General features: G+C 41.9%; 1 protein-coding gene across 6 annotated transcripts in view; it reads left to right on the plus strand.

The window, feature by feature from the left end:
* Positions 1-24381, plus strand: part of trioa (trio Rho guanine nucleotide exchange factor a) — an 85380-nt gene that overhangs the window by 12692 nt on the left and 48307 nt on the right. For all 6 annotated transcript variants that reach the window (XM_054746170.2, XM_015955658.3, XM_054746173.2 and 3 more), the window contains exon 2: positions 15014-15064. In XM_054746170.2, coding sequence (XP_054602145.2) covers positions 15014-15064 — 51 coding nt within the window. The remainder of the gene's footprint in view (positions 1-15013; positions 15065-24381) is intronic.

The following is a 24381-nucleotide window of genomic DNA, read 5'->3' on the forward strand; positions in this document are numbered from 1 at the left end:
ATTAGGTCCACACACACACACACACACACACACACACACACACACACACACACACACACACACACACACACACACACACACACGACACACACACACACACACACACACACACACACACACACACACACACACACACACACACACACACACACACACACACACACACACACGTATGCATGCACTCAGTGACTAATGGATATTGATCCTTGTGATGGAGACTGATTGAAGTTCCTCCGTTAAAGGTTTCCTTCAGGCTTAAATCTGCCAAGTCAGACACACACCAGAAGTTAGAGTCTAATGCTGCATGATGCAGGTTTCTGTTGCCATCTTGTCTGTATGGGATCATGGACACACACAAACATAGATTTGCACAGAACATGTTGTTGCAGATCTCTAAACATGGAAAACAGCATACAACGTCAAATAGATATTAATGTTTTTAGTGTAAATCAGACCTGTTTTACGTGTCAGAAATATTACAGAGGCATATTTGGTGTATTAGAAAGAGGAACTATAAGCTCTTCTGGTTGAGTAATAAATAGTCTCCAGATTTGGTGGTTAGCAGGACAACGAGCAGTGTGAAACCACTACTCACTGTTCTGTCAGTAGTAGTTCACACCTACTCATTTTCACAGGAGCACTTTTCCCAGTTTTCTTTTGTCACTGACCATTTTCTGTTCATCTTATTGGTCATATTGACCTCCATTCAGCCTTTAGTCTGCAGTGACTCATCAGTTTTTCCTGAGGCACCCGTGCAAACACCTTAAAGTAGTTGTTAAATAAAGTAGCAACAGGAAGATAATGAATGGTGGGAAAAGATGAGACTTCAGCCTTTTCTTAAGCGAGGCAGATGCAATCAAAAGGAAATAAATGGTTTGTTAAAAGCTTTCTAGCTAGGGGCAGAAATGAAGCAAAATGCTGATTAAAAAAAAAAGAAAAAGCTTCTTCTACTTAGACTTTTCCTGTGTTTTTTCAAAATGGCTTTTAGTGAAGCGTTCATCCCTGAACATGATTCATAAATAAAGCTCTAAGCACATAATAATAGGGATGCTATGTTTACCTATGAATAGGGCTGCAGCTATCGGATATTTTTGTAATTTTACTTTATCGAATCTTTTATCGATTAATCGAGTACTAATGAATTACTCTTTTGTGTTTGTAAACCAATTATATCAAATAGCATGTTATAAAACATGAAAGACCTCTTAAAATGAGCAAGCAATTGCCAGTTATTCTTCAAGTTTTATTCAAAATTAGTTTTCAAAACTTCAGCACTTCAACTTTACTTCACAGTAAACAAATGCCTGTGCAAAAAAATAAGTACACAACCTGAGCCGATTTTCCCCTCGCGCGAGAAGCGCTGCGAGCGGCTGCGGCCCACACAGCACCAGAACCGCTCACGGCGCATGCGCAAACATGGCTCGCCAGCTGTTTCCCTATTAACACACGTCCATTTTAATTTCTACACTTTTTTTTCTCACACAATAACAAGTATTGTCGAGAAAGCATGTTTGCCGTGGTTATGTTAAATTATACTGATCACAAAACATTTACTTTCTTTCGTTTTCCTCATAAATACCTGCGTCCTCCTGCAGCAATCCCGAGGGACAACACACATCAATAACAACACAATAAAAAGTCCGACGTGTTGTGTAAAAACAGCTATTTTTAGCACATTTTTATGTCTGACGTGTTGCTTCCAGACGCACAGTGTGAGCTGAAACTGAGTGCTACAAATGAAAAAGTCACACAGTGTCCGCAGAATATATAGCGGACCTCCGAGTCCGCTTGCAGAAGTGACATTTCCATGTGGATGTTTCCTGGTTGGGTGCTGCAGCATGGAGGATGTGGTGTTGTGGTAGGCTAAATCCATTTTACAGTATTTACACTGGACTACGTTTTCCGCCTTACGACGTGAAAAATGGCCCCACACTTTTGACATTTTCTGTCTTTTTCGCACTCCACCGGGGTCCACGTTGTCCGCCATGGCTTAAGAGAAAGTTAAGTTACATTTGCTACTCGCGTGTGCGTTCATTGCATTGTGTATGTGTGTCACTTATTTCGGTCCGGGTGAAGCATGACCCTGGATGATTTCAAAGCCATGAATTAATTAAACATGAATTAAAGGAAGCCTCGAGGCAGAGAATTTGACTTGAGGTTTTTTTGTACTCAAATTACTCGAGGTACTCGAGGAATCGTTTAAGCCCTACCTATGAACAACCAATTACATTAGTTCTATTCAAGAAAAAGGATTATTATCATGATTTATGGGACTAGTGAAGAGTCTTGTTTTGTAGATTTGTAGGAAATGTAGATTTCAGGGAAAATACCAATGATCAAAGTTTCAATAAGAAAAAGGATTGTTTCCTGACTATAGCCGTCCATCCATCCATCCATCCAGTTTCGGCTGCTTATCCGGGGTCAGGTCGTGGGGGCAGTAGCCTATAGCTTGGTTTATGCTTGACGCATTCACTTTCCGCGCAGTGATGCGGCTCGCGGCTGGAACGCGCTTCACAACTCGCAGCGTTTATGGTTTGTGCGGCTCGTCTCTGCGGTGAGCCAATATTCTCCCAAACTGAACGGGGCAGCATGGAGCTCTACAGCATGCATCCAACACTACACCATAGTAGAAGTAGAAATCACTGTTTACAACATGGTATTTCAGCATTTTTAACAGCGTTTTCGTCTTTTCCGACAGTGTGAGCTATTTCTCCAAGAATTATTAACAACATGTTGATCACGGTGATCTCTGAGAGCTGAATCATACAAATGTCTGTATTTACGAACCTCTGCCGTGCCGGTCCGCCATGTTTTTCCCCGTCTGACCGTCCGCGTGGTTAGAAATTTTCCGAGGTGTGCGTTGCGGAAATCTTGGGCCGTGCGGAGGCGCGGTGGAGGGGCGTGGTTGTTAAAATGACGCAACTTTTCCGCGCGGAGCCGTGCGGACCTCGCGGACGCGTCAAGCATAAACCAACCTTAAGCAGGGAGGCCCAGACTCCCATCTCCCCAGCCACTTGGACCAGCTCCTTTGAGGGAATCCTAAGGCATTCCCTGACCAGCTGTGAGACAGTCTCTCCAGCATGTCCTGGGTCTTCTTTTAGGCCTTCTCCTGGTTGGACGTGCCTGGAAAACCTCACCAGGGAGGCGTCAAGGAGGCATCCTTACCAGATGCCCGAGCCACCTCAACTTGCTCCTCTCAATGTGGAGCAGCAGCGGGTCTGCTCCAAGCCTCTCCCGGATGCCTGAGGAGCTTTTTGACAACCTCATTGACCTCGGCAGCAGAGATTGGAGAGCCCAACCCAAAGTCTGCAGACTCTGCTTCCTCACTGGAAGACGTGCCGGTGGGATTGAGGAGGTCTTCGAAGCATTCTGCACACCGATCCACAACTTTATAGCAAATAATACTTGTCTGTTGAATCTTTAATTTAAAAAAGTAAGATTACAAATATAGAGACGCTAAAATCGTGCAGTAATAAGAGTTTTACAAGTCTTTCTGGACAGACCCTGATCTGAATACCTGTGTATAATTTTAGGAAGACTTTACCAGAATTTCAAGTGAATAATGCCCATGCCTAGTTACAATAAAATAAGCTAGTGTTTATTGTACAATTTTCTTTGGAGCTGATTTAAAGGTGCATAGAGACAAACATGTGAGTGCATGTCTCTTTGTCATGTCTTTTTGGAAGTGATCCTATCCCTCATTTTGTCTTTGTTTTTGTGCAAAGAAACTACCAGTTTTATCCTCAGATACCCACTTTCCCTCATCTGTGGTTAAGCCATAGCTTGAAATGCTCAAACAAATGTTAATTTGCATGTTTTTAGTTATACACTCCTGGATTTAATCAGAACATAGTAGTTTAAGCCAGGGTGGAAAATAGTGTCCAATGGTTTGGACAACATTTGTCAATTTGTTTGTAGCCCAAAGCATGTATGATGTGTATCGCAGTAACCTAATCGCCAAAACAAAACAAAAAGCACTGGATTTGGTTTCAGCCAGAACTTACCCAACAGTGAAACACTTGTAAACAAGTTTTTGTATTTCTCAGGATGTGCCGTCCACGGGAATGCAGAAGGATGCCTGTAGCAGCCTACCAATGAGTTTGGAATAGTTTTATTTATTTTTTTATTTTTTTTTTTGTGTCGATGAATAACTGAATGCCCCTGAACCTGTTATGCTCTGAAAATGCCCCATTATGAAGCTGCAAATCACGATGTTTTGTTTGTGGGGAGGCAGAAAGGAGCTACATGCCTACAGTTCCTGTTTAGGTGTGTGAAATTGTCAACTCCAACAGGTCTATGAATATACAGGTGAGACCTCATTGGACTAGAACTACTTACCTGATTCCATGGATTCCATTCAAGTGTGTGTATATATATAACTGTATATTTTAGTATTAGTCTAGATGTAGAGATCTATAAAGGTGTACATAAACTCCCATAGTTGCAAACAGGGTCTGTATTGTATAGTTTACATTTATTCAATAAAATAATGCCTGATAAGTGTTTTTTTTAACAAAACCAATATATAAATATCTCTATGTCCAAATTTTTAGCTAAATAAAATAAATTTAGTCTAATTGACATAGTTTTGCTCTTTAAAAATATGTGAAATTAGAGATTAAAACAAGGAAAGTATTTTTAACATCCTTGAGGCCATTTTCATAATTTCTTAACATGTAAGAGCTTTATCATCTCCATTCTCTGAGTGTCGCCAAGAGATTTGGGCTTTTTCGTGAATTCTTTACACTGGAAACAAACAGGAGAAAAATGTTTGGTGTCTTTAGTCGTGTGCTTTTTATCACTTACTTTTAGGATCGGGCTAGGCTTTCAGACTGTTGCCATAGCAACTACAGCTACCATATTAGTCTGACCTGTGTTACTTTTTCACAATCAGCCCTGAAATAGGTCTGCAAACTGCTTGTGTCATGGCTGAGTTTCTCTCTCTCTCACGCACGCACCCACGCACGCACGCACGCACGCACGCACACACACACACACACACACACACACACACACACACACACACACACACGCAGCTGCATGCATGGATGTGGAGCAGATAAGATCAAAGGCATGCTGATAGGAGGTAGTTTCTATGGTCCTGGTGTTGACCTCTGAGTTCAAGGGTAATTTTCCTGCTCGCTGGGATGCACCGCAAGCAAAGTTTACTGTGCAAAGTATGAGAGCGAGCTTACACGTTGGCAAAACCTGTAACTGAAAGACGGCAAATAGGGAAGTACACAAAGGAGACATTAAGTGAACGTTTCTGCATCAAACGTGGTCTGTTGTGCCCTTGTGTCATAAACAAGGAAACTTCTTTATCAATGTCTAGCCTGCAAACCCCCACGCTCAGGAGCAACTATGGTGCACAGACATTAGGCATGCACACGCATGCAAACCTCTCGCCTCTCCGTGTTTATAAAAAGGATCTTGTCCCACTTTCCCCTCTCATATGTCGTGCTCCCATTCTATAATTTCTCCAGCGCGAGAGCTTAATTGGTGCGAGCTCGGGGAAAATTTGCCACTCTGTCGTTGTTTTCTTAAAACAAGCTGGAACGAGAGAGGGAAAAGAGTAGAGGCGGTAAAGAAAAACATGGACAGAAGATGGAAAAGAGCGAGAAGACAGGAGGTATGTTGGAGAGCAGGGGGGGTGTAGGTCACAAGCCGCTGTTAGCCACTTTTCTTTATCTGTTCTTCTGAGGAGCATAAACAGTCGGACTGAGAGCGGAGAAATGATTATTCAGGCATTCAGTGTGAATTAAATTATTCTGAGCAAGACCGTAAGGGAAGAAAATCTGAAAGTCAAAGACAGAAAGAGACAGCCTCTGGAAAATAATGAGGATAGTAGATGTGTCGTGCCAGCTGGTGTCAACAAAGTTTCAACTGTTAATGAAAATTATCTCTAAAGATTTAGAATTCTCTCAACTGATAAGAATCAGGGTGGAAAGCTGGCAAAAGGGTCTTTCGTCTCATTTTTTGTTGTAAAGAGATGGAGAGAGAGAGATTCAACCAAACTAGGACAAGTACTGAAAGACCATTGTACTCCTTTTTCTTTGGATCTCTCCAGTGCATTTAAAATTTCTTTCTCACTGTTGCTATCTCCATCATGCACAATTTCTCTCTTTGTCTCTGCCTACCAACACTTTTTGCCCCCTTTATTTGGTTGTTTTGTCAGTGAGTGCTCGTACACATGAGAAAGTGGTCCACTAAATATCGCGGTCTGCAGTCTTCTGTGTCAAAAAGCAAAGGCTGTTAACCATTGAGGTCCTTAAAGGTTGTCCCAGAGGTAAAATGAGGAGCAGTTTAAAGCCGTGGCCTTTAGGACTGATCTAGAGCTTGATGACTGACAAAGAGAGAGATGCACCTGGGATTTCATAGGTGGGATGGTTAGAGTGAATGTTTTCAGTTTAGAGATCTAATACTAAAAAGTTAGACTGGAGAAAATTTATATTCAGTTCTTTTAAATGTAAATATAGTCAAAACCTTGCTAAATAGGGGTGTGTATTGGCAAGAATTAGGACAGTGCGATCTGACGATATAAAATTGTGAAGGATTATGACGTGATGATGATCTAACAAAGCTCGGAAATCGTAGAACTGCATATTTGCATTGTGTCACCCCTCTGTGCCATTATTTCTGGGTGAGTCTGTGTGCACACATTTTTATTTATTTTTTCTTTCTCTCAACCGAGTCACGCCGTTTGCTAGTCTGCTTCTGTCAGCCATAGCTGTTGGGACGACAGACACACAGATGAACCAATCAGATCGAGTTTTAGGCTGTGTGTTGTTTTGTTTAGCTGGGGTGTCGGTATAGCTAAGGACAATAATCTAATAATTAATGCATTAAGACATGGACATTAGGGGTGTAACGATGCTCCGAGAATCGATTTAAATCGGTGCAAACTAGTGTAAATATCCATCGTTGTAGGAAAAAGGAAACTCGATTCACAATGGCCATAGATATTGCTTAATATTGCATGCTTGCTTGCGCCAGATATTGTGCCAAAAGTGCTGCTAATCAAAACAGAGGCAAGTAGGGATGCAATGAATCAGAATCATTAATATTATTATTAATGTTCTGTGATTCGTACGGATCAGTTCGGCATGGTTCGGTCACATGGAGCATATAGGCGCTACTTGTTTAATCCAAAACAGAAACGCACAGCAGTGGTCATAACGGAGGAGGAAAGGGGCTTGAAACACCACCTGCATTATTTAAGTCCCATGTATTGGAGCATTTTGGCTCACCTGTAAAATACAGTAGTCTAAAATTTTACACGCACACGCACCTTCAATATGAAGGCACAGCGCTTCACGCACCCACACCTCCGATTGTTGGATTGGAGAGAGGGGTGGTGCGTGAAACATGCCTTGGACGATTATCACAAACGTGGTAAAACCTTTATATGTTGTTGGGGACTGATCTGTAAAAGAGGACAAAAGAAAAAGAAACAGTGCATCAGAAAGGGGAGCAGATGATAAGTGAAAGCAGGAGGACAAGCTGTTTAACAACTACTCAGCAATCGGACCTCTCTGTAACTCCTGCTTTTATAGCAAATTGCACATTGAGCAGAAAATTTAGTACCAAGTTTTCTTCTAAATAAAGAGAGAGCAAAGGTTTTTGTTTTTTCTGTACTTTTCCTTCTGCTGATCTGAAAAACGAGCCGATCTGTGACTTCAAACCATAATACGATCAAAACCGTGACATTTTTCATCAGTCGCACAACTAGAGGCAAGCATGGCTACAGCAATCAAATTCGGGGTAGTGGAAACTCCAGTCAGTTTAAAGTCAACAGTGTAGCAGCATTTTAGCTTCTACATGTTTACAAATGAAAAAGATGAGCGAAATACCGACAAGACAAAAATAGTAAAATATCAGAATTGTGAACTAAAAATCGGAAATCGAATTGTGGCTTGAATCGTTACATCCCTAATGAACATAAATGATTGCGATTCATTGGGCACACCATAATCAATTATAGCGCTAACCGTGAGCATTACCCGCTAGCTTGGTCCGTCTCTAAGCCGTCATTGCGGCATTATGTATTCTCACGCGTGTGTTTGATCAGGAAACCTCTGGGTCAATGTTCTGCTCTAAACTTACCATTTGGCTTTGTGGCTTTTATTATTTGGGGACGTTCGTGTTTTAGCTACCCTTTTCACCGTGGCTGCTGACCGGATTTCTGTTTAGACTGTTTGTGTAGAGAGAGATGGGCCAAACTCCTCCCCCACACAGTCAGAAGAAGACAAAACAATCTTTTATATAGCATCTCTCAAGGTAAAAAAAATCATGAGGTGCTTCACAATAACAAAAATATAAAATTTAGGAAACGATGAACAGCTATGGATAGCAGCAAGGCCAAAATACCAAGAATGTAATCTTCTAAGTTGAGAATGCAAATATCGTGACTTTAGCATAACACCATAGATTTTTTCCCTCTGAACAAGAAATAATTACTGGTTGTATTGTGTGTCGCCTCTAAATATAAATTAAAAAACTTTACATTAAATATAAATATGATCAGTATCAAGGGGGTACAATGTCTTAAAGGGACATGAATGTCTCCAACCTACACACATCTTTTCAATTTTTTATTATCAAATTTATTAACATGGGAAAAATTAGGTTGGTTAGAGTCGAAACTGTGCACGTTTCAGGGTGGCCTTTTATTGTGGGCAGTCTAAGGCACACCTGTACATTATTCATGCTGTCTAACCAGCCCCTTGATATGCCACACCTGTGAGGTGGGATGAATTATCTTGGTAAAGCAAAGGTGCTCACTAACACACATGTAGACAGATTTTATAACATAATTTGAAAGCCATGGGTGCTTTGTGCATGTAGAAAAAGTTTCAGATGTTTGAGTTCAGCTCATGGCAAATGGGAGCAAAAACAAAAGTGTTGGGTTTATATTTTTGTTCTGTGTAGATTTGAGGCCTTATCACCCATTCCTACATGTAGAATATTTGTAAATTAAGCCAAGCCATCAAAGTGATTCAATGTTGTCCTTGACATTTCATTTAATTGCTTCTCTGCCCATGAAAGCTATAAGTACTCAGACAGCAGGTTAATTCTCATTGTTTTTGCGCCTTACACCTCTGTTTAGTCAGCATGAGCCACACAAATGGTATTTTCAAATGAAAGGGGGTCTTTCCAGTCTTTGTGTGAGTCAACTTATGAGTGTGCCTGCCGAGAAGTGGAACACAGGGGCCCACAGGGAGGGTGGTCTTGTGTTAATGCGGGCTCGGAGACGTTAATGGCATGTGTCGGACAAGAGAGGGCTGTTTGTAGGAAGGAACACGATGTAGGATACAGTATGAGTTATGTTTCGTTGGGCTGAAGAGTAGGTGTGTTTACTGTTGGGAGAGCAGAGAGTTTGAATGTTTAGTGGGACTGAGGCAGTGATCTGTTAGAGTGTTTCCTTGGCGGCTACTTTAATGTGTGATAGGTCTGTTTAGTCTGATAGTTGCAATGATGGTTCGTTGTGTGTGCGCGTGCGAGTGTGTGTTTAGCAACATGATCCCTCTGCTCTAGTGGTCTCATCCCAAAAGAGCAGGCTCCCACTTGCAGCTGCATGTGTCTCTGTGCTCGTCTGTTTTATGTTTTTCTTTTCACCCATGCATGTTAGGCTTTCCGTTCAACTACAAGTCTCAGTGTTTAGATTGTGGGTAACCTCTACTGTACTGTGGCATTACACAGCTGTATATGGTGGCTTAATTTGGCATGCACAGCATTACAAAAATGTGAAGCATGCGGGGATGTTTGGTCTTTCTCATGGTTTCATGAATCTGTCTCCCTCTCTGTGAAGTTTTCCCAGGTGTGCAGCATTGGAAAAACATTCCCTTGAGATCTTTGTGTTTGTCTGAATGCTCACCTCTGCTTTCCTGTTGTTGTGTGTTTATGACTCTGACATTGCCAGCCAGTTTGCTCTTGCACTGTTTTATGTGTTCTCCCCTGCTGGATGTTTATTAATGGAAACCGCCACCAGCACAATGTTGCTAAATCTTACCTTTTGAGTTCACCAGAAGGAAAACACTTCTCATGCAGGGATCTGTTGTGCAGTTGAGGATGATTAATGTATAGAGCGATGATTTAATGTGGTACAATCCTGGTGGATTACATATTCACGATGATCTCATATCATCTCGTTGTTGAAATGAAAAAACAGTAATCTCCTGTGTCTGAGTCTTATGATTGAGTCATGGGTCATAGAGCATGTTGATCTGCTGGTCCGGTTTAACCTCCAGGATGCAGTTTAAAGCAGTTGTTTGTGTTGCTGTGACTTTATTGTCCAACTCTTTATAGAACAGTCTTAATATAAGTCAACTAAAATAGTAAGATGATGGATAAGTGTGTTTTCATATTGAAGCATGTTCAGACCTCTGTGTGATGTGATATTAGTGGCAAAACTTGTTTAACATGTTGAAGTGATGCATGAATCAACGTGTAATGCAACATGGTCATTATTTTATCAGTGTTTTGTCACATCATCTGTTTTTTCAGGAACCGCCAATCGTCAGTCCAAAAAAAGACGATGGACGATTTATTCGTGCATGACACACGTGCTGATTTGCGAACACAGAAGAAGCCCAAAACAGATTTTTTTATAGACAAGCGCAGCACATGTGTTTGCTGGAAGATAATTTTATATTTTTCTTTTTGTTTAATTTAGTATTTGTAGTTTGGTAGAGTGACGTATAAATGGCCCGTAATAAACACGGTTAAAATGTTCAAAAGAAGCCTTGCCTTTGTTTCACTGTGGTGCCCACTGTTGTGGTATTTTATTTAAGCAAAATGTTTCTTTCTGAACGAAAACTTCTGGGGTTCTTTCTTTTGTAAGTATGGAATGAATGGCTGCTGCATTTGGACGCACTCTGAGGAGGCAGCTCGCTGCCAGAGGTCACATGATCCATTTATCCCATCACTTTCATTTTTAAAATATTGACTCATTCGTTAAATTTCCATTCATTTTAATTAATATTTAGTCCAACCAAGCTGATCAGAATGCCCCAGTAACATGAACAATGCAATTAAACAATTTCACTTAAATTAGGAACATTTCACCTGCTGCGGCTCGAACGTACATTCCTCCTGCGCTGCGTAAACCTGAACTGGTCACCTGAAGAAGAAGAAGAAGAAAATATCATATCTATAGCGCCTCTCAAGATAAAAATCACAAGGCGCTTCACAAAAACAAAAAAAAGTTAAAATATAAAAAAGCATTTATAAAATGTTTAAAAATATATTTAAAATGAGCAAAAATAAGCAATTGGGATTTAAAAGAAAAAATGCTAAAGAGAGGGAGTGAATAGGAAAGAGGGAAATCAGTGGATCCTGAGGAAGGTGGAATAGTTGGGGAGAGCAGAATAGAGAGAGAGTGGTGAGGAAGGTCATACAAAAGCCAGCTTGAACAAGTGAGTCTTCAGCTGCTTTTTGAAAGAGACCACTGAGTCCACTGATCTCAGGCTCAGGGGGAGAGAGGTCCAGAGTCTGGGGGCCACAGCAGCAGATGATCTGTCACCTTTGACCTTTAGCCTGGTGCTGCACAACCAGTAGGCTTTGATCACTGGACCTCAGGGACCTGCTGGGGGTGTAGGGACTGAGAAGATCACCAATGTAAGATGGTGCTTGTCCATGTAAGGCCCTATAGACCAGAACCAGGATCTTGAAATGAACCCTGATGTTGACTGGCAGCCAGTGAAGCTGGAGGAGAAGCGGGGTGATGTGGGTGTGTTTGGAGGACTTGGTCAGAAGCCGAGCACAGGCGTTCTGAACCACCTGTAGACGGTTCAAGGAGGTTCTGCTCAGACACGTGAAAAGAGAGTTACAGTAGTCTAAGCATGAGGAGATGAAGGTGTGGAGAACTGTCTCAAGTTCAGAGCGGGACAGAATGGGACTCAGCTTAGCAATGTTCCTGAGATGGAAGAAGGAAGAGCGAACAAGAGAACTGACATGAGAATCCATGGTGAGAGCCGGGTCAAAGGTCACGCCAAGATTCCTGACAGAAGATTTGGTGTGAGAAGCAAGCTGACCAAGAAAGTCTCTGACTTTGAGAACCAGCTTGTCTGGGGCACAGATGAGGATCTCAGTCTTATCTTCATTCAGCTGTAGAAAGCTCCCATCCATCCAGGTTTTGATAGTCTAAGCAGGTGTGTAACAGCTGCAGCTTAGACATCTCATGGGCCTTAAAGGAGATGTACAGTTGGATGTCATCTGCATAAAGATGGTAGGAGATTCCTTTGAAGGAGCTCAGGATGTGCTGAAGAGGAAGCAGATAGAGGAGGAAGAGCAGAGGCCCCAGCACAGAACCTTGTGGGACACCATGGGTAAGGGAGGTGGTGGAGGACCTAAACTTGGAGACAGCCACAGAAAAGGAGCTCTCAGAAAGATAAGAGGAGAACCACTCCAGAGCAGATCCTGATGGACCTACCCAGTCTCTCAGCCTCTCCAGTAGCAGGTGATGGTCAACAGTGTCAAAGGCTGCAGTCAGGTCCAGCAGGACCAGAACAGATCAGTCCCCTGCATCACTGTGAGTCAGAAGGTCATTAGAGACCCTAAGAAGAGCTGTTTCAGTAGAATGAGCTCTACGAAAACCTGACTGGAAGCTATCATAGATGTTATGTTCATCAAGAGCAGCTGTGAGTTGTTTAGCCACAACCTTTTCCAAGATCTTGGAGATTAACGGAAGTTTAGAGATGGGTCTGAAGCTGCTATGGAGAGAGGGGTCAAGACTCGGTTTTTTAAGAAGCGGGTGGATTACAGCGTTCTTAAAGTAAGCAGGAACCTGACGAGAAACCAGAGATGCATTAATTATAGAAATTGCAGCTTGTGTGTAATCAAATGTCTCAAGGCAGCTTGCTGAAGAGGTTATGAGTGTCTAGACTTTTGCCTCAGACAGACTCATAGGCTGTTTAAATAATGTTCTGAATGGATCTGTGCTCCGCAGACACCCTCGAAGCAGGTGCTGAATAATGACGAGCGCTATTTCAGCCAGAGTTTTAAATTAGGAAACATTTCTCCAAATGAAATAACCAGAAGTCTTCCAGACTCTGAAAGATAGAAGGGTTTCCACTTTCCACTCAACGCCGCGCTGTAGTGCACGATGTCGAGTGCGTCACAGACGCTCTCCAAACCCCAGCCAGAGGCAGAGGAGATGAGAAAAGGATCAGATGTGCTGATGGAGATCTTTTCTTGAATGTTACTACCTCTGTGATGTTCTCTGTGCGTAAAGTGTAAAATATTCATCAATAACAAATAAATAAATAAACAAATCACCTCCTGTAAAAAACAAACGTAACGGCTCAGCCCATCGCCAATGGTAGATTCATTCATCCCTATTGCCCAACCTTATTTTCAGCCACTAAATGGTGCCATTGGATAAGAGAAATACTCCGGAATGAGACGTTAACCCGTTAACTATGTACATAAAACAAGTGTAAAAAAGATGCAGAATTGACGTGAATATTTGCAATGTCCCATCCATGAGACTAATTCATGGGCACAATAATTATTGCTCATAAAAGTGATCAGCAAAGGGTGTGGCCTATCACAGATGGTCAAATAATTTGCCCAACTATAGTACTTAATAAAATGTGTCTCCTATTGGTCTCACTATACATGACAAGTAAATACCAGGGAGTTTTAGAGTTTCTGATGGTATCTTTACAGCTGATTCTTTGGTGTAGAGCAGATGTCACCAACTCCAGCCCTCAAGGGTTACCATCCAGCTAGTTTTCTGTTTCCTGCTCTACCACACCTGGATGCAGTAATTTATTCCTCCCTTTACCACTGTTAACTCTACACAGGCCTGGTAGTTGGTCATTAATTTCAATCAGGTGTGTAGAAGCAACAAAACTGCTAACATGTGCTGGATGGTAGCCCTTGTGGACCAGAGTTTGTGACTCCTGGTGTAGAGAGACACTTGATGATTCCAAAGAAACAAATTACTTTGCAAAAACACACAAAGCAAACTTCTCAAACCCCTCAAGTGTTTAGGGTTTTCAGGTTTTCATGTCCATGGATCAGCAATCAGTGGTTTATTTATATTTTAGGCCTAAGCTTGTTTTCTACTTCATCTGGTTGGGCCCAACGCCATCACAGGTGCAAATGCTTAGAGTCGTAACAGGTAGCTGCTACCGTTAACACACTTGCACTAATTAGAAGTGTTTTTGTGACTGTCGACTATTTAAAACACAAGTTGAATTTCATGTTGGATTATCGTAATTTGTGGCAGGTGTGGCTGTGTTATCTGTTATACCCTCACATGTTATAAATCAAATGTTTCCATCCATGTTTGTGTGATGTTTGATGGTGAAGCAGATCCTGGATTTTGCTTCTCTTTACCTCAGGGCTGCGCCGAGGTTAAATAAACAGAAAAATAGTAACACTCATCCAGCACCGAGGGAGCACATGCCATTGAGTCAGCCGGCCTGTTTACATGCTGAGAGCACATGACACTGAGTATGTCTTTTCCTCAGACCTAGCAGCAGCCACCGCTCTCTCACAAGCTATAGGCTTCATCAATAGGCCGATTGTTGTGTTGGCTGAGGATCCTCTCAGTCATGAGTTATAGGGTGATGGGGAGATGACGAGTCCTGCACTCTCGCTCTGCAGTTCAAACCAAAATGAGTCTAAGTGGGTTTCAGTATGCTTCCATTTGTGAAAGCGTTTCCTGCTGCTAAAATGATCTTGATGTTTGTTTATTTCTTTGAACGAGCTCATGTGGTCGAGCTCCTGTCAGCTTAACTAATACAAAAATACCATTCTGAAGCTCTTTTAGCTCTTCTACTGAAGCTGTTGCAGCTCAACAGTCAAGCGACCAGTTCCTGTTTTAGCTGCATAGTAATTCTAGACATGGATGCTTGTTGTGTCATAAATCTGCACTTTTTACAATGTCATTTTGAAAATACTTATGTGGAATGAGTTAATAACTAGTTTCCCTTGAGGAAATCTCAGCCAGCAAAACCAGTTTTCCTCATTTCTTGATAAATGTTTTCTCTCTGTGTGTCTGCAGATGGATCCCTCCCTAAAGAGTCAAAAGGAGATGTGTCGAGCCAGATAGCAGGTAAAACTCAAACACCTTGTTTTGGCACTTTTTGCATGCAAGAACAAAGGTGCATTTATTAGACACTGTAAATGAAGTACATTAATATAAAATTAATTAGTGGTTCTCCTCAGATTCCATCTTTTACCTTCCTCCTCATCCTCAAACAGCATTCCTCAGAAGGCAAGTTGATCCGTGCATCTAGCTACCATCTCTGTAGCAACAGCAGATTTTTACGACGAGTTTAGATGGATGTTTATTCTCTCACTCCCTGTTCCTATCCCTCATTGATTTTATATTTCATCTACTCCCCTTTTTTTTTTCTTCCAACCCCTCACAGAGCAGCTCAATATCTGCCCGTCTGTGTTGTGCCTACCTCTGATGTGACATTTTGGAGAGGCATAATGACCAGTTTGATATTTAGGATTAATACGGCGCTGTGCTTCAGCTAGGATGTTGGATATTTCATAAACTAGCGTCTGCTCTGAAAAGAAAACTGATTGCACAAGTGATGGGAATTTTAAGCAGCGCTGCCTTAAGAAGTTAAAACCCTCCACACTCTAGATGTAAAGGAGGACAATGAGTTGGCGGGTTGTTCCGAAGCCCCGGGGCCCTGATGAAGAGAGGCTGGGTGTACACAAAGACACTTGCAACATGAAATCAGTCTACACACGCCTTTGAATCAGCATTTTGATCCGTCTGCATGATCCTGTTAGAATTGTGTTTTATTTTGTTTAGCCTGAGTTTGTTTTATGACTTCACACAGGGCATTTATCCTTTCCACAGCCTATGTATTTCTTTGTTCTTTTAGTAGAAAATATCAAAATGGTGCAAAATGTAGCATTTGTTGTTAAAAATATTTATGCCCAACTCTTCAGCGCTGGGGGGTAAACTGTGCTTGGACCAGAAAGACTGCCTCCATATGGCGCACTTGATCATATTGGAGGTTGCAAGGAGGATTAGACCTGCAAGTGGCTGTGCAGCAAGTCAGCGGCTGACAAAGTGACTTTTTAAACAAATCCCTCATGTTGAGTCTGACACCGGAACATGAACAAGTAAAGTTAAATTTGTGCTCTTAAGATGTTACAAACCAAGTGAGGTCCCTGCCTCATCACGGTTGTCTAAAAAGTTGGATCAAGTAGCACCAAAAGAGCCAAGTAAATGAACACTTGGCACCAAAAACAAGCAGGCTCTTTTCTCCCCCCCCCCCCCCCCCCACCACCACCACCACCAATTCCTCTTCCCCGCTGTGTTTGGGTCGCTGGGGTAACCCTGGCCTGATTCATGCTCCGTTAGCCTACCCTGCTATTAGAGGTCTATATGGATGGATAGAACAGAAGGAGCCGGAGATAAAGGAACGATCGTTAGACCAGGAGTCAGATTTAGGGACATGAAAGAAACCTTTGATGAAGGAAAAAGGTCACACAGTCTGACTGGTTAGCTCTGAGGTTTTAGATACTCACACTATGTCTTTGGCTAATTTGAATAAAGCAGAAAAAACTGACCCACATCTTTATAATTAATGTTTTGCCGTGCTAAGTCTTTTTTTTGGATCTGATCGTACTGCTGGCCTGTGGAAGTGAAGACTTTACCTTAACTGCTGTCGGGCAGTTAAAAATACAGTAAAACATAATCTGTCTGCCTTAAAGAACTGGAAGTGAAAAGCGTGGGAGCTGTGTGCAGCATAATTCAGCTCAGGCTTTTCATGTAGCATACAGTGCAGTAGGATACTGAACGCTTATGCATTAGTTCTTCAAAAATGGGAAAGAACGTTGCAGATTTTGATGATTTTGCTCAGATGATGGCCAAAGCTTTTGCAGCGTATCTTCAGATGAAAGAGCAGGTTTTATTTAAATGTCCTTTTTAGTAACTACTCAGCCATTTGTTGGTGCATATGCAGTGTCAGGGCCTGTGCCAGCTGTACCCACACTAGGTTCATTGTTGCAGTGGCACCCAACTGTGTGTGTGTGTGTGTGTGTGTGTGTGCGTGTGCGTGCGCGTGCACGTGCGTGCGTGTGTGTGTGTGTGTGTGTGTGTGCGTGCGTGATCACAACAACCAAACAGATCAGGTCTTCATGTTGTAGTCCAGTAAAGCAACCTGTTCTGCAGCCAATCAGTTTGTCCTTACTAGGCCAGAGAAGTAGGGCAGGAGCTGTCTGTCAGAGATAAAGTAGACTGATGACAGCTCAGGCGAGATGAAAACACGTCAGTTAGCCGACGGTGAACAAACCATCATACAGAATTCTATAACATAGCAAATAATCAACTAATGAAAGAAGTAAAAAAATCACTAGTGTTATTTTCGCTGCATCACAAAGAGCTATGTGTTCGTTTTTATAACTGCAGTGCTCCACATGAATGTTTGGTGGCGCTGTAGTTTGTTATTGTGTGCCGAAACTGCACCCAACCCAACTTTCAATGGAGAGAATAGCAATAGCATTGAACACGGAGATCCTTCAACCCAAAGCAGGTCCATGCTAAATGGACCTGCTTGTTTTTAAGGGACTATTTTGCAAGTTTAGTTCCTGGGCTTTTCTTTTCTTTTGTCAGTCCTCAAATAGAAGCAGTCAGTCATGGAAGCAATAGTTTTTGTGGCTAAGAAGGAGATTGGGGCTCCTCCGTGATCCACCATGGCTTTGTAAACATCTGGAAACCCCCGCTCAGCCTGCGAACTTCAGCACACACGTGTTCATGCTCTTTGATCGATATCTGTACTGAAACTGATGTCAAACGCTGTTGGATAACCCACATTTATACCAGTGCTTTTCACAGTCTGAGGACTCCAAAGTGGTTTACAGTACAGTTAATCGTTCACCCTTTCACACACACATTCACACACCGCTGGTGATGAGCTACAGTGGGGCGCAGTGACTAAGGCGAGGCTGCCGAGCACTGGCATCACCGGTCCCTCCGACCACCATCAGCAGGCAAAGTGGGTTAAGTTTCTTGCCCAAGGACACAACAGCAGCCGGTACGGTATCAATCCTACAACATTCCGATTACTGAACAACCTGTTCTACCTCCCGAGCTACTGCTGCCCGATGCTGAGCTTCAGTCAGTCTAAATTGCATTGGGCTCTATGGGACGAGGGGTGGGCTTATGAAAATACAACACACACATTGCCTCTATTATATCGCAGTAGAGGGTAAGACTCGCTTTTATGAATATCAAAAAAAAAAATCACACAATTCCTGAAAAGGGGAAAACTGGATTTCTTTTTTAAGTAACTATAAATGCATTTATGTTTGGTTGTTTGAAGCACATAGAAGCTGCAACGTTTAGTTTTTGTTAACAGGTGAGGGAAGACGGGCAGATAGCAGTTTAAGACCATTTTATGCAGTACCTAGTTGTAGTTAGATCAAGACAAAGTGATGCACTTTTCAAAGCTTTACAGTTACTTCAATCAGCTTTTTAGAACCATCTTTAAATTTGAACGTTAGAAGTCTGTAAGTGAACATTCATACACGCCAGATGCATTTTAAAAAGGTTCTTGCAGACTTCAAAAGAATTCTGTACTTTATCCTCGTGAAAATTGATTAATCCAGTTTGAACTTGAGTTGTAGCTAGTGGCAAAGGTACTGCTGGACAGGTAAAGCAAAGAAGGGATTCAGTCAAATACTTATAGATTTATTCATGGCCCTTACGAGTTCCAGGACCTAAAGCACGCAAAGATCCCAAATAAGCAGAGTGAGTAAGAATCCTCATATAAAAGTCTAAGACTTAGTCAGCACAGAAATGTAAATCACTCTAATGGGACTTAAGAAGCCATTAGCTGAAAGTTTTTAAAATCCAGGTTCTTGTCCAAATTGTTTTCTTGTTTTTTATCTGTAATCTCAAAAGTGTTTTATTGATTCTTTATCCTTAGCTGAAAATGAAATGATTCAGTGTTTCCAATAGCAGCTTTGGCTGCTGTACAGCTCAGGAAATGCCTTACAGTCTGAATGTAGGCCATGAAAATGTAAAACATTTCCATGCTGAGAGAAATCTGTTTAAACAGAAAAAATAAATGAAATGAGTCTCAGATGTTTCCTTGTGTTGAAACCGCTCACTGTTACGAAGGCAGCTACCCCGTACGGTGTGTGTTCTCTCCAACCAGGTTTGGTGTTCATGAGGTCAGGGAGTCTGTGACATAGATGCTCTATTCCTGTCCACACTCAGCCCTGAGAAATGCCTGCCATTCCCACACATCCCTCATCAAGGAATTTCTGGCATGATGTGAACGTGGGAAGTCCAGAGCTATGCAGGGATGCACACTCGTGTGCAGTTCTGGTTTCCCTTGATTTACAACAGCTGGCTGAGAACCAGCGTGACACAGTACGCTGCTGGGAGCCATTAGGAGACTGAGCCGCTGTGTAACTGCTCTTTAATCAAACAGAGAAGATGCAGCAAGCGTGCAACATTTCTCCTCTTTCCGTCAGCTGACCGCACCTCCTGGTCCACCTGTCCTTGTCCAGGCAGCTGTTGCATACCCCATCTTGTATTTTATTTTTTACCATGGGAGCATGCACATTCCTCCCCTTCCATTAAGCATTTGTCACAGTTTCTCTGAGCCAGACTCTAAGTGGTGTTAGCATACACTAGTCCACTTTATCTGCGTGTTTAAAGGCCCACGTGACCTCTCAGTGGAAGTCTCCGAGGTGTGTCGGGTGTTGACATATTCCAAGATGCAAACAGGAATAAGACCCTTGGAACGGTGAGACAACCATTTAATTGACTTCAGTCACTTCCATGAAGGATGAAGCTCACCTCTGGCTTTTTTGTCTTTTTTATTTTTATTTTTTACCCTTTCTGACTCTTGGATGCACCTTTATTGGGTAAATCTGTTCTACAACCACTTTTCACAAAGCTTGTCAGTCAACCAGGAAATGTTAAAACTTGTGTATCACCTGGGTAAAGTTCATCTGGGTGTTTTTTATATTTTATTTTTTTATCTAGTGGGACAGAAGAGATGAAAGTGTTTAACTCAGGATTTAGAAGACCAATTTTCCTGGTGATGCAGGGCTGCTGATGGACAGGATTTTTCTAATTGCTTGAATTTATTTATTTAATAGCGATAGCTATTTACTTTTTGGCTGTTGCAAAAAATCAGAAATGTAATTTTCTGTCTTTCTGGATAACAACCAAAAAACGTATGTATTTTCTAAGATTTTAAAAGAGAGGTATGCAACAAATTATTGGGTATAATTAAAAAAAATTGCGAATCATTGGAAGATAAAAACTTAATGAAAATGTTTTTGTTTCAAATGTATCTAAATTGCTGCTCTGCGATTTTGGTTATTAAATATTAATTAAAGGTTTCTAGAACAACTTCTTTTACAATTGGAAACTATTGTTTGAGCTTTTAGAGGAAGAAAAAAGAAGAAATTATCATTTTTAATGCCCCTCTCAAGGTAAAAAGAAATTACAAGGTGCTTCACAAGAACAAAATTTCAAGAATAAAGATTTAAAAATATAATAAAATTGGGAAAAGTATGTTTATATAGATTAAGAAACTTTTTGGGGGGCTCACAATGGGCCACCAGCCTTAATAAGTGGCCAAACACAACCCATAATAAGGCCCTACAATGTAATGATTGTTTTCCCTGGCCACTTGGCCTGGATGTTAATATTGAATGTGCTCCATGCTGATTGGCCATTTTACTCCAATGTCCCAATAGCCGTTTGCATAAGACACACCATGCCATCTTTCATGCCACCAAGCTTGGTAGTAATGTTACTGCAACACCTGACTTGTGAGTGAAGATTATGTCTTGGTGCAACAGAGGGTGATGTCGTGATCATGTGTAGAATGTCCGCCGAGCCCCGACCAGCAACTATATTGAAAGTTGAAGTAAACACGGGCATACGTTTTTGCTTTAGTAAACAGAATCAGCTGAGATGGTAAACTGGAGCGATGCTGAGTTCTGGGAGCTTCCCCCGTTAGCCCAGTCTGACCCATCAGGAATGGCCAAAGGCTCCCTAAAGCTGCCTCAGCTTTGCAGCTGATTGACGGCATTGTTTTCTGACTCTGCCTGAAGCTAGAAATTGTGTGTACATCTATGTACATTATCCATATAACTCATTAGGGAAGCTATGGATCTATCTAAGGCCTGGAATATACTTGCTTTAACCTTACATTGGCACCGGCAGCATGCTACATCTTTGTTCACATACTTGCTGCTACATGGCACTGCGCTGCATGTAGTTATGGAGTGTTGCACTAGGGGGCACACTAGAGACTCAGACAGGAGACAGGACAGAGAGAGCCGGGTTTGTTGGTACAACCCAAACAAACATGGCTTCAGTAAGCTCACTAACTGGTTCATTCTGAGATCACGACAGACAAAAAGACAGCAGTATCGTAGATGGTGTGAAAGACCTTTAAACCAGTGTTTCCCAACCTTGGTCTTCGGGGCACACTGACCTGAATGTTTTCCATGCCTCTCCTTCAGCACACCTGATATACATTGCTTCCTCAGGAGGACATCAAGTGCTGTAGATGCCTGTTAATCACTTATTCATTTAAGTCAGGTGTGTGGCAGCAGTGAAACACTGGCCTTTAAAAGGGCAACATGAAAACATGCAGGACAGTGTGCCCTGAGGAGCAGGGTTGGGAAACACTACTCTAAACCAGAGACCGTCACCATGAGTGTGCCTTGACCGTTTTGTTAACTTCACCTACTAGTTCCTCGCATATTGCAGCTATATGATTTAATTTATTACTTATTTTCTTTTGTAATTTATACTAGCTCTTTTATTTTCATATTTTTACTTATTTTAATCCAGTGTTTTCTCTGTAGGGGCCCTCTGCCCCGGGGGCAGTGGTTGACTGTAGCTTCCTGGGCGCTCTATAGGTAGTGTTTAAGTGGAGGTGGGGGTCTATGTTCCCCCTCCTCTGAGCACCCTGACTTAGTGTGGAAGACCTGATGCTGCCAGGGCAGATGGCTCCTCTGATGGCGTTTCCTTGCCTTACCTTACTTGGCTCATCTGGACTCGGCCGAATATACATTTTTACTGTTGTGTGTGTTTGCTGTTATGGGAATTTGGGGTCATTTTGTAAACACTTTGAATAGCACTTTGTTTGAAAAGCGCTTTATAAATAAATCTGGTTGATTGCAGCATTTGGACACGTTGCGTTAATTTCAGGGGAGGCACACAAACAACGCTTCAAGTCAACGCAATTAACGTGTGGCAGTCATTTTAAACACGCGTTTGCATTGTTAAACAGCAAATAGATCACAGCCCTAAAATTTGTTTAAAGTCAGGATATTCCAAGTTCGTCCTCGAACATTACTTGTGTGCTTCGAGATTTTCTTTGTTGTTTTCTTCTCGTTGAACAAGAATGTTAGCTGTAGCTTTGGCTAGTGTTTTTTGGTGGTTAGCATTTTCACTACCAACATTCAGGTTTCCCCCAGCGCTTTATACGCCAGGCTTTGCTTGCCCACTCGCCAGGCTAAGCGGCATGCCCCATCTCCTCTCCCCCTAGCGGCCGAAGCCGCCAGGCTTAACTAATTTTCTGGGCGAAACCCTGAACATTTATATACAGCCAACGTTGAAGTGAGTTGGAACATGCAATTGTAAGATGGTGAGTCGACGCTTATGACGAGTTAAACAAGATTTTCCCACAACAAATAATTTCTTGTCATTACAACATTTCTAATATACATATGAAGCAGGTGGATTTTTTGGTGGGCTATATTAGAATCCCCTAGCTGCCTGAAGGAATAGAGTATCAATTTGCCTATTTAACAGCAAGATGAATGTGGGTTTGAGTTCTATGTCCCCTTTAATCTGTGATAGCTTGTAGCAACTCAACAGCTAACCAGCCCTAACTGAACCTTGACCGTGACCCAGCAAGGACTCCCCTGAAGGAATACCAATTTTTGAAAAACAACTCCCACCTCTGTTGATTTTGATGACTGCAGTAGAAAGTACCATCAGACATGTTTGGTTAGAATTTCCAATTAGTTCAAAGTGATTTTTAAATCTGTTGAGTATGAATATCGGAGTACATGAAATGTTGTTTTCATACATGTCGAACCCTTCAGCAACCCCTGAGAATTTATTGGGAAAGATTGCACATATCAGAGTAGAAAAGCAACTTAGTGATTGGCTTCGTGCTTCCTCCTGTTGAGTGGACAAGTGGACCCGAAGCATGCTAACAAAATGCCACCCACATCGTAAAAGACCCACTGATTACACTTACTGGGGGTGTCTGTTATTCTGGTACCAAGGACTGGGTGTTGATGTTATAGATGAGCCCCTTTTACTTATCAGTCTCTCTCCTCATGCTAAGCAGCTTCTCAGGGTTCATAGATGCAATGCTGGCATGTTTTAATTACTGCTCCTCCTACACAGTTAGGATTACCTTGGGAATTTGCCTTTCTAAAAGACAAACAGATTAGCAGCTCGCTTTATGCCGCATGCGATGCACACCAGTGATTCCTGCATCGAGCAACACCATTATTACTTGGTTTGTGCTTGGAAATATTTGCTCTACCTTTTCCATATGAACATGTAGTGAAAAACATAATGGGCAGTTTTGCTTGTCTGAAGGATTGGAATATCTCCCCTCGGGGATTCTGGGATTAGCTTTAATTGCCGCAACGCTGCCCACCGTGGATTCCTTCAGCACATCGGCTATCCAGTCTATCATTAGCTGATGCTGTCTCTGGACTGTGTTTCTCTGTCTGAAAAGAAAGCCAAATCCACAGCAATTTATGGACTTTTTTCACAATTTATGGAATAATTGTCAAGCATGGCTTGTTGGACAACTGTTCACAAATGGCAGTATGCCCATACTGGTTCGGCCCTCATCCAGCTGACAGGTACAGTTTTTCCTGTCTGGTGATAGGTGAGATCTGCCGTGAGGTCATGACTTTCTTTCACCTTTTCTACTCATCCTGTGTGTTTCTGTCAGCCTGAAAGATACATTATTTAGCTTTATGGTGCTTTTATAGAAGTAAAACAAAAATGTGAACATAAAATGTGAAAGAAATAAAGACAAAAGGGATAGTTTTTGATTCATCGTCTTTATTGCTTCTAATTTCAGCAGTTCTATAGTTCTTTCCTCCCCTTATTTTGCATATTTGTCTTTCAGCCTAGTTACCACACAAAAACATGTCATTAGCTATAGTGAATTTAACCCTGATTCTCTTTTTTTGTTTGTTTTTGGTTTTCGCTCATCATTCATCCAGAAAGTCTCTGTGCTGTGTTTCAGTGTGTGCGTGCGTGTGTGTGTGTGTGTGTTAGAAAGTGAGTGGGTGTGACCTGGCCACTCTATATTTAGCTCCTGTGCCACTTTCCCTGGTCCCACAGCACTGCAGAGTCCTGGAAAGGATGGCTTTTTGTTGTTACAC

This window comes from Nothobranchius furzeri, chromosome 11 (genome assembly GCF_043380555.1).
Source record: "Nothobranchius furzeri strain GRZ-AD chromosome 11, NfurGRZ-RIMD1, whole genome shotgun sequence".
Lineage (NCBI taxonomy): Eukaryota > Metazoa > Chordata > Actinopteri > Cyprinodontiformes > Nothobranchiidae > Nothobranchius > Nothobranchius furzeri.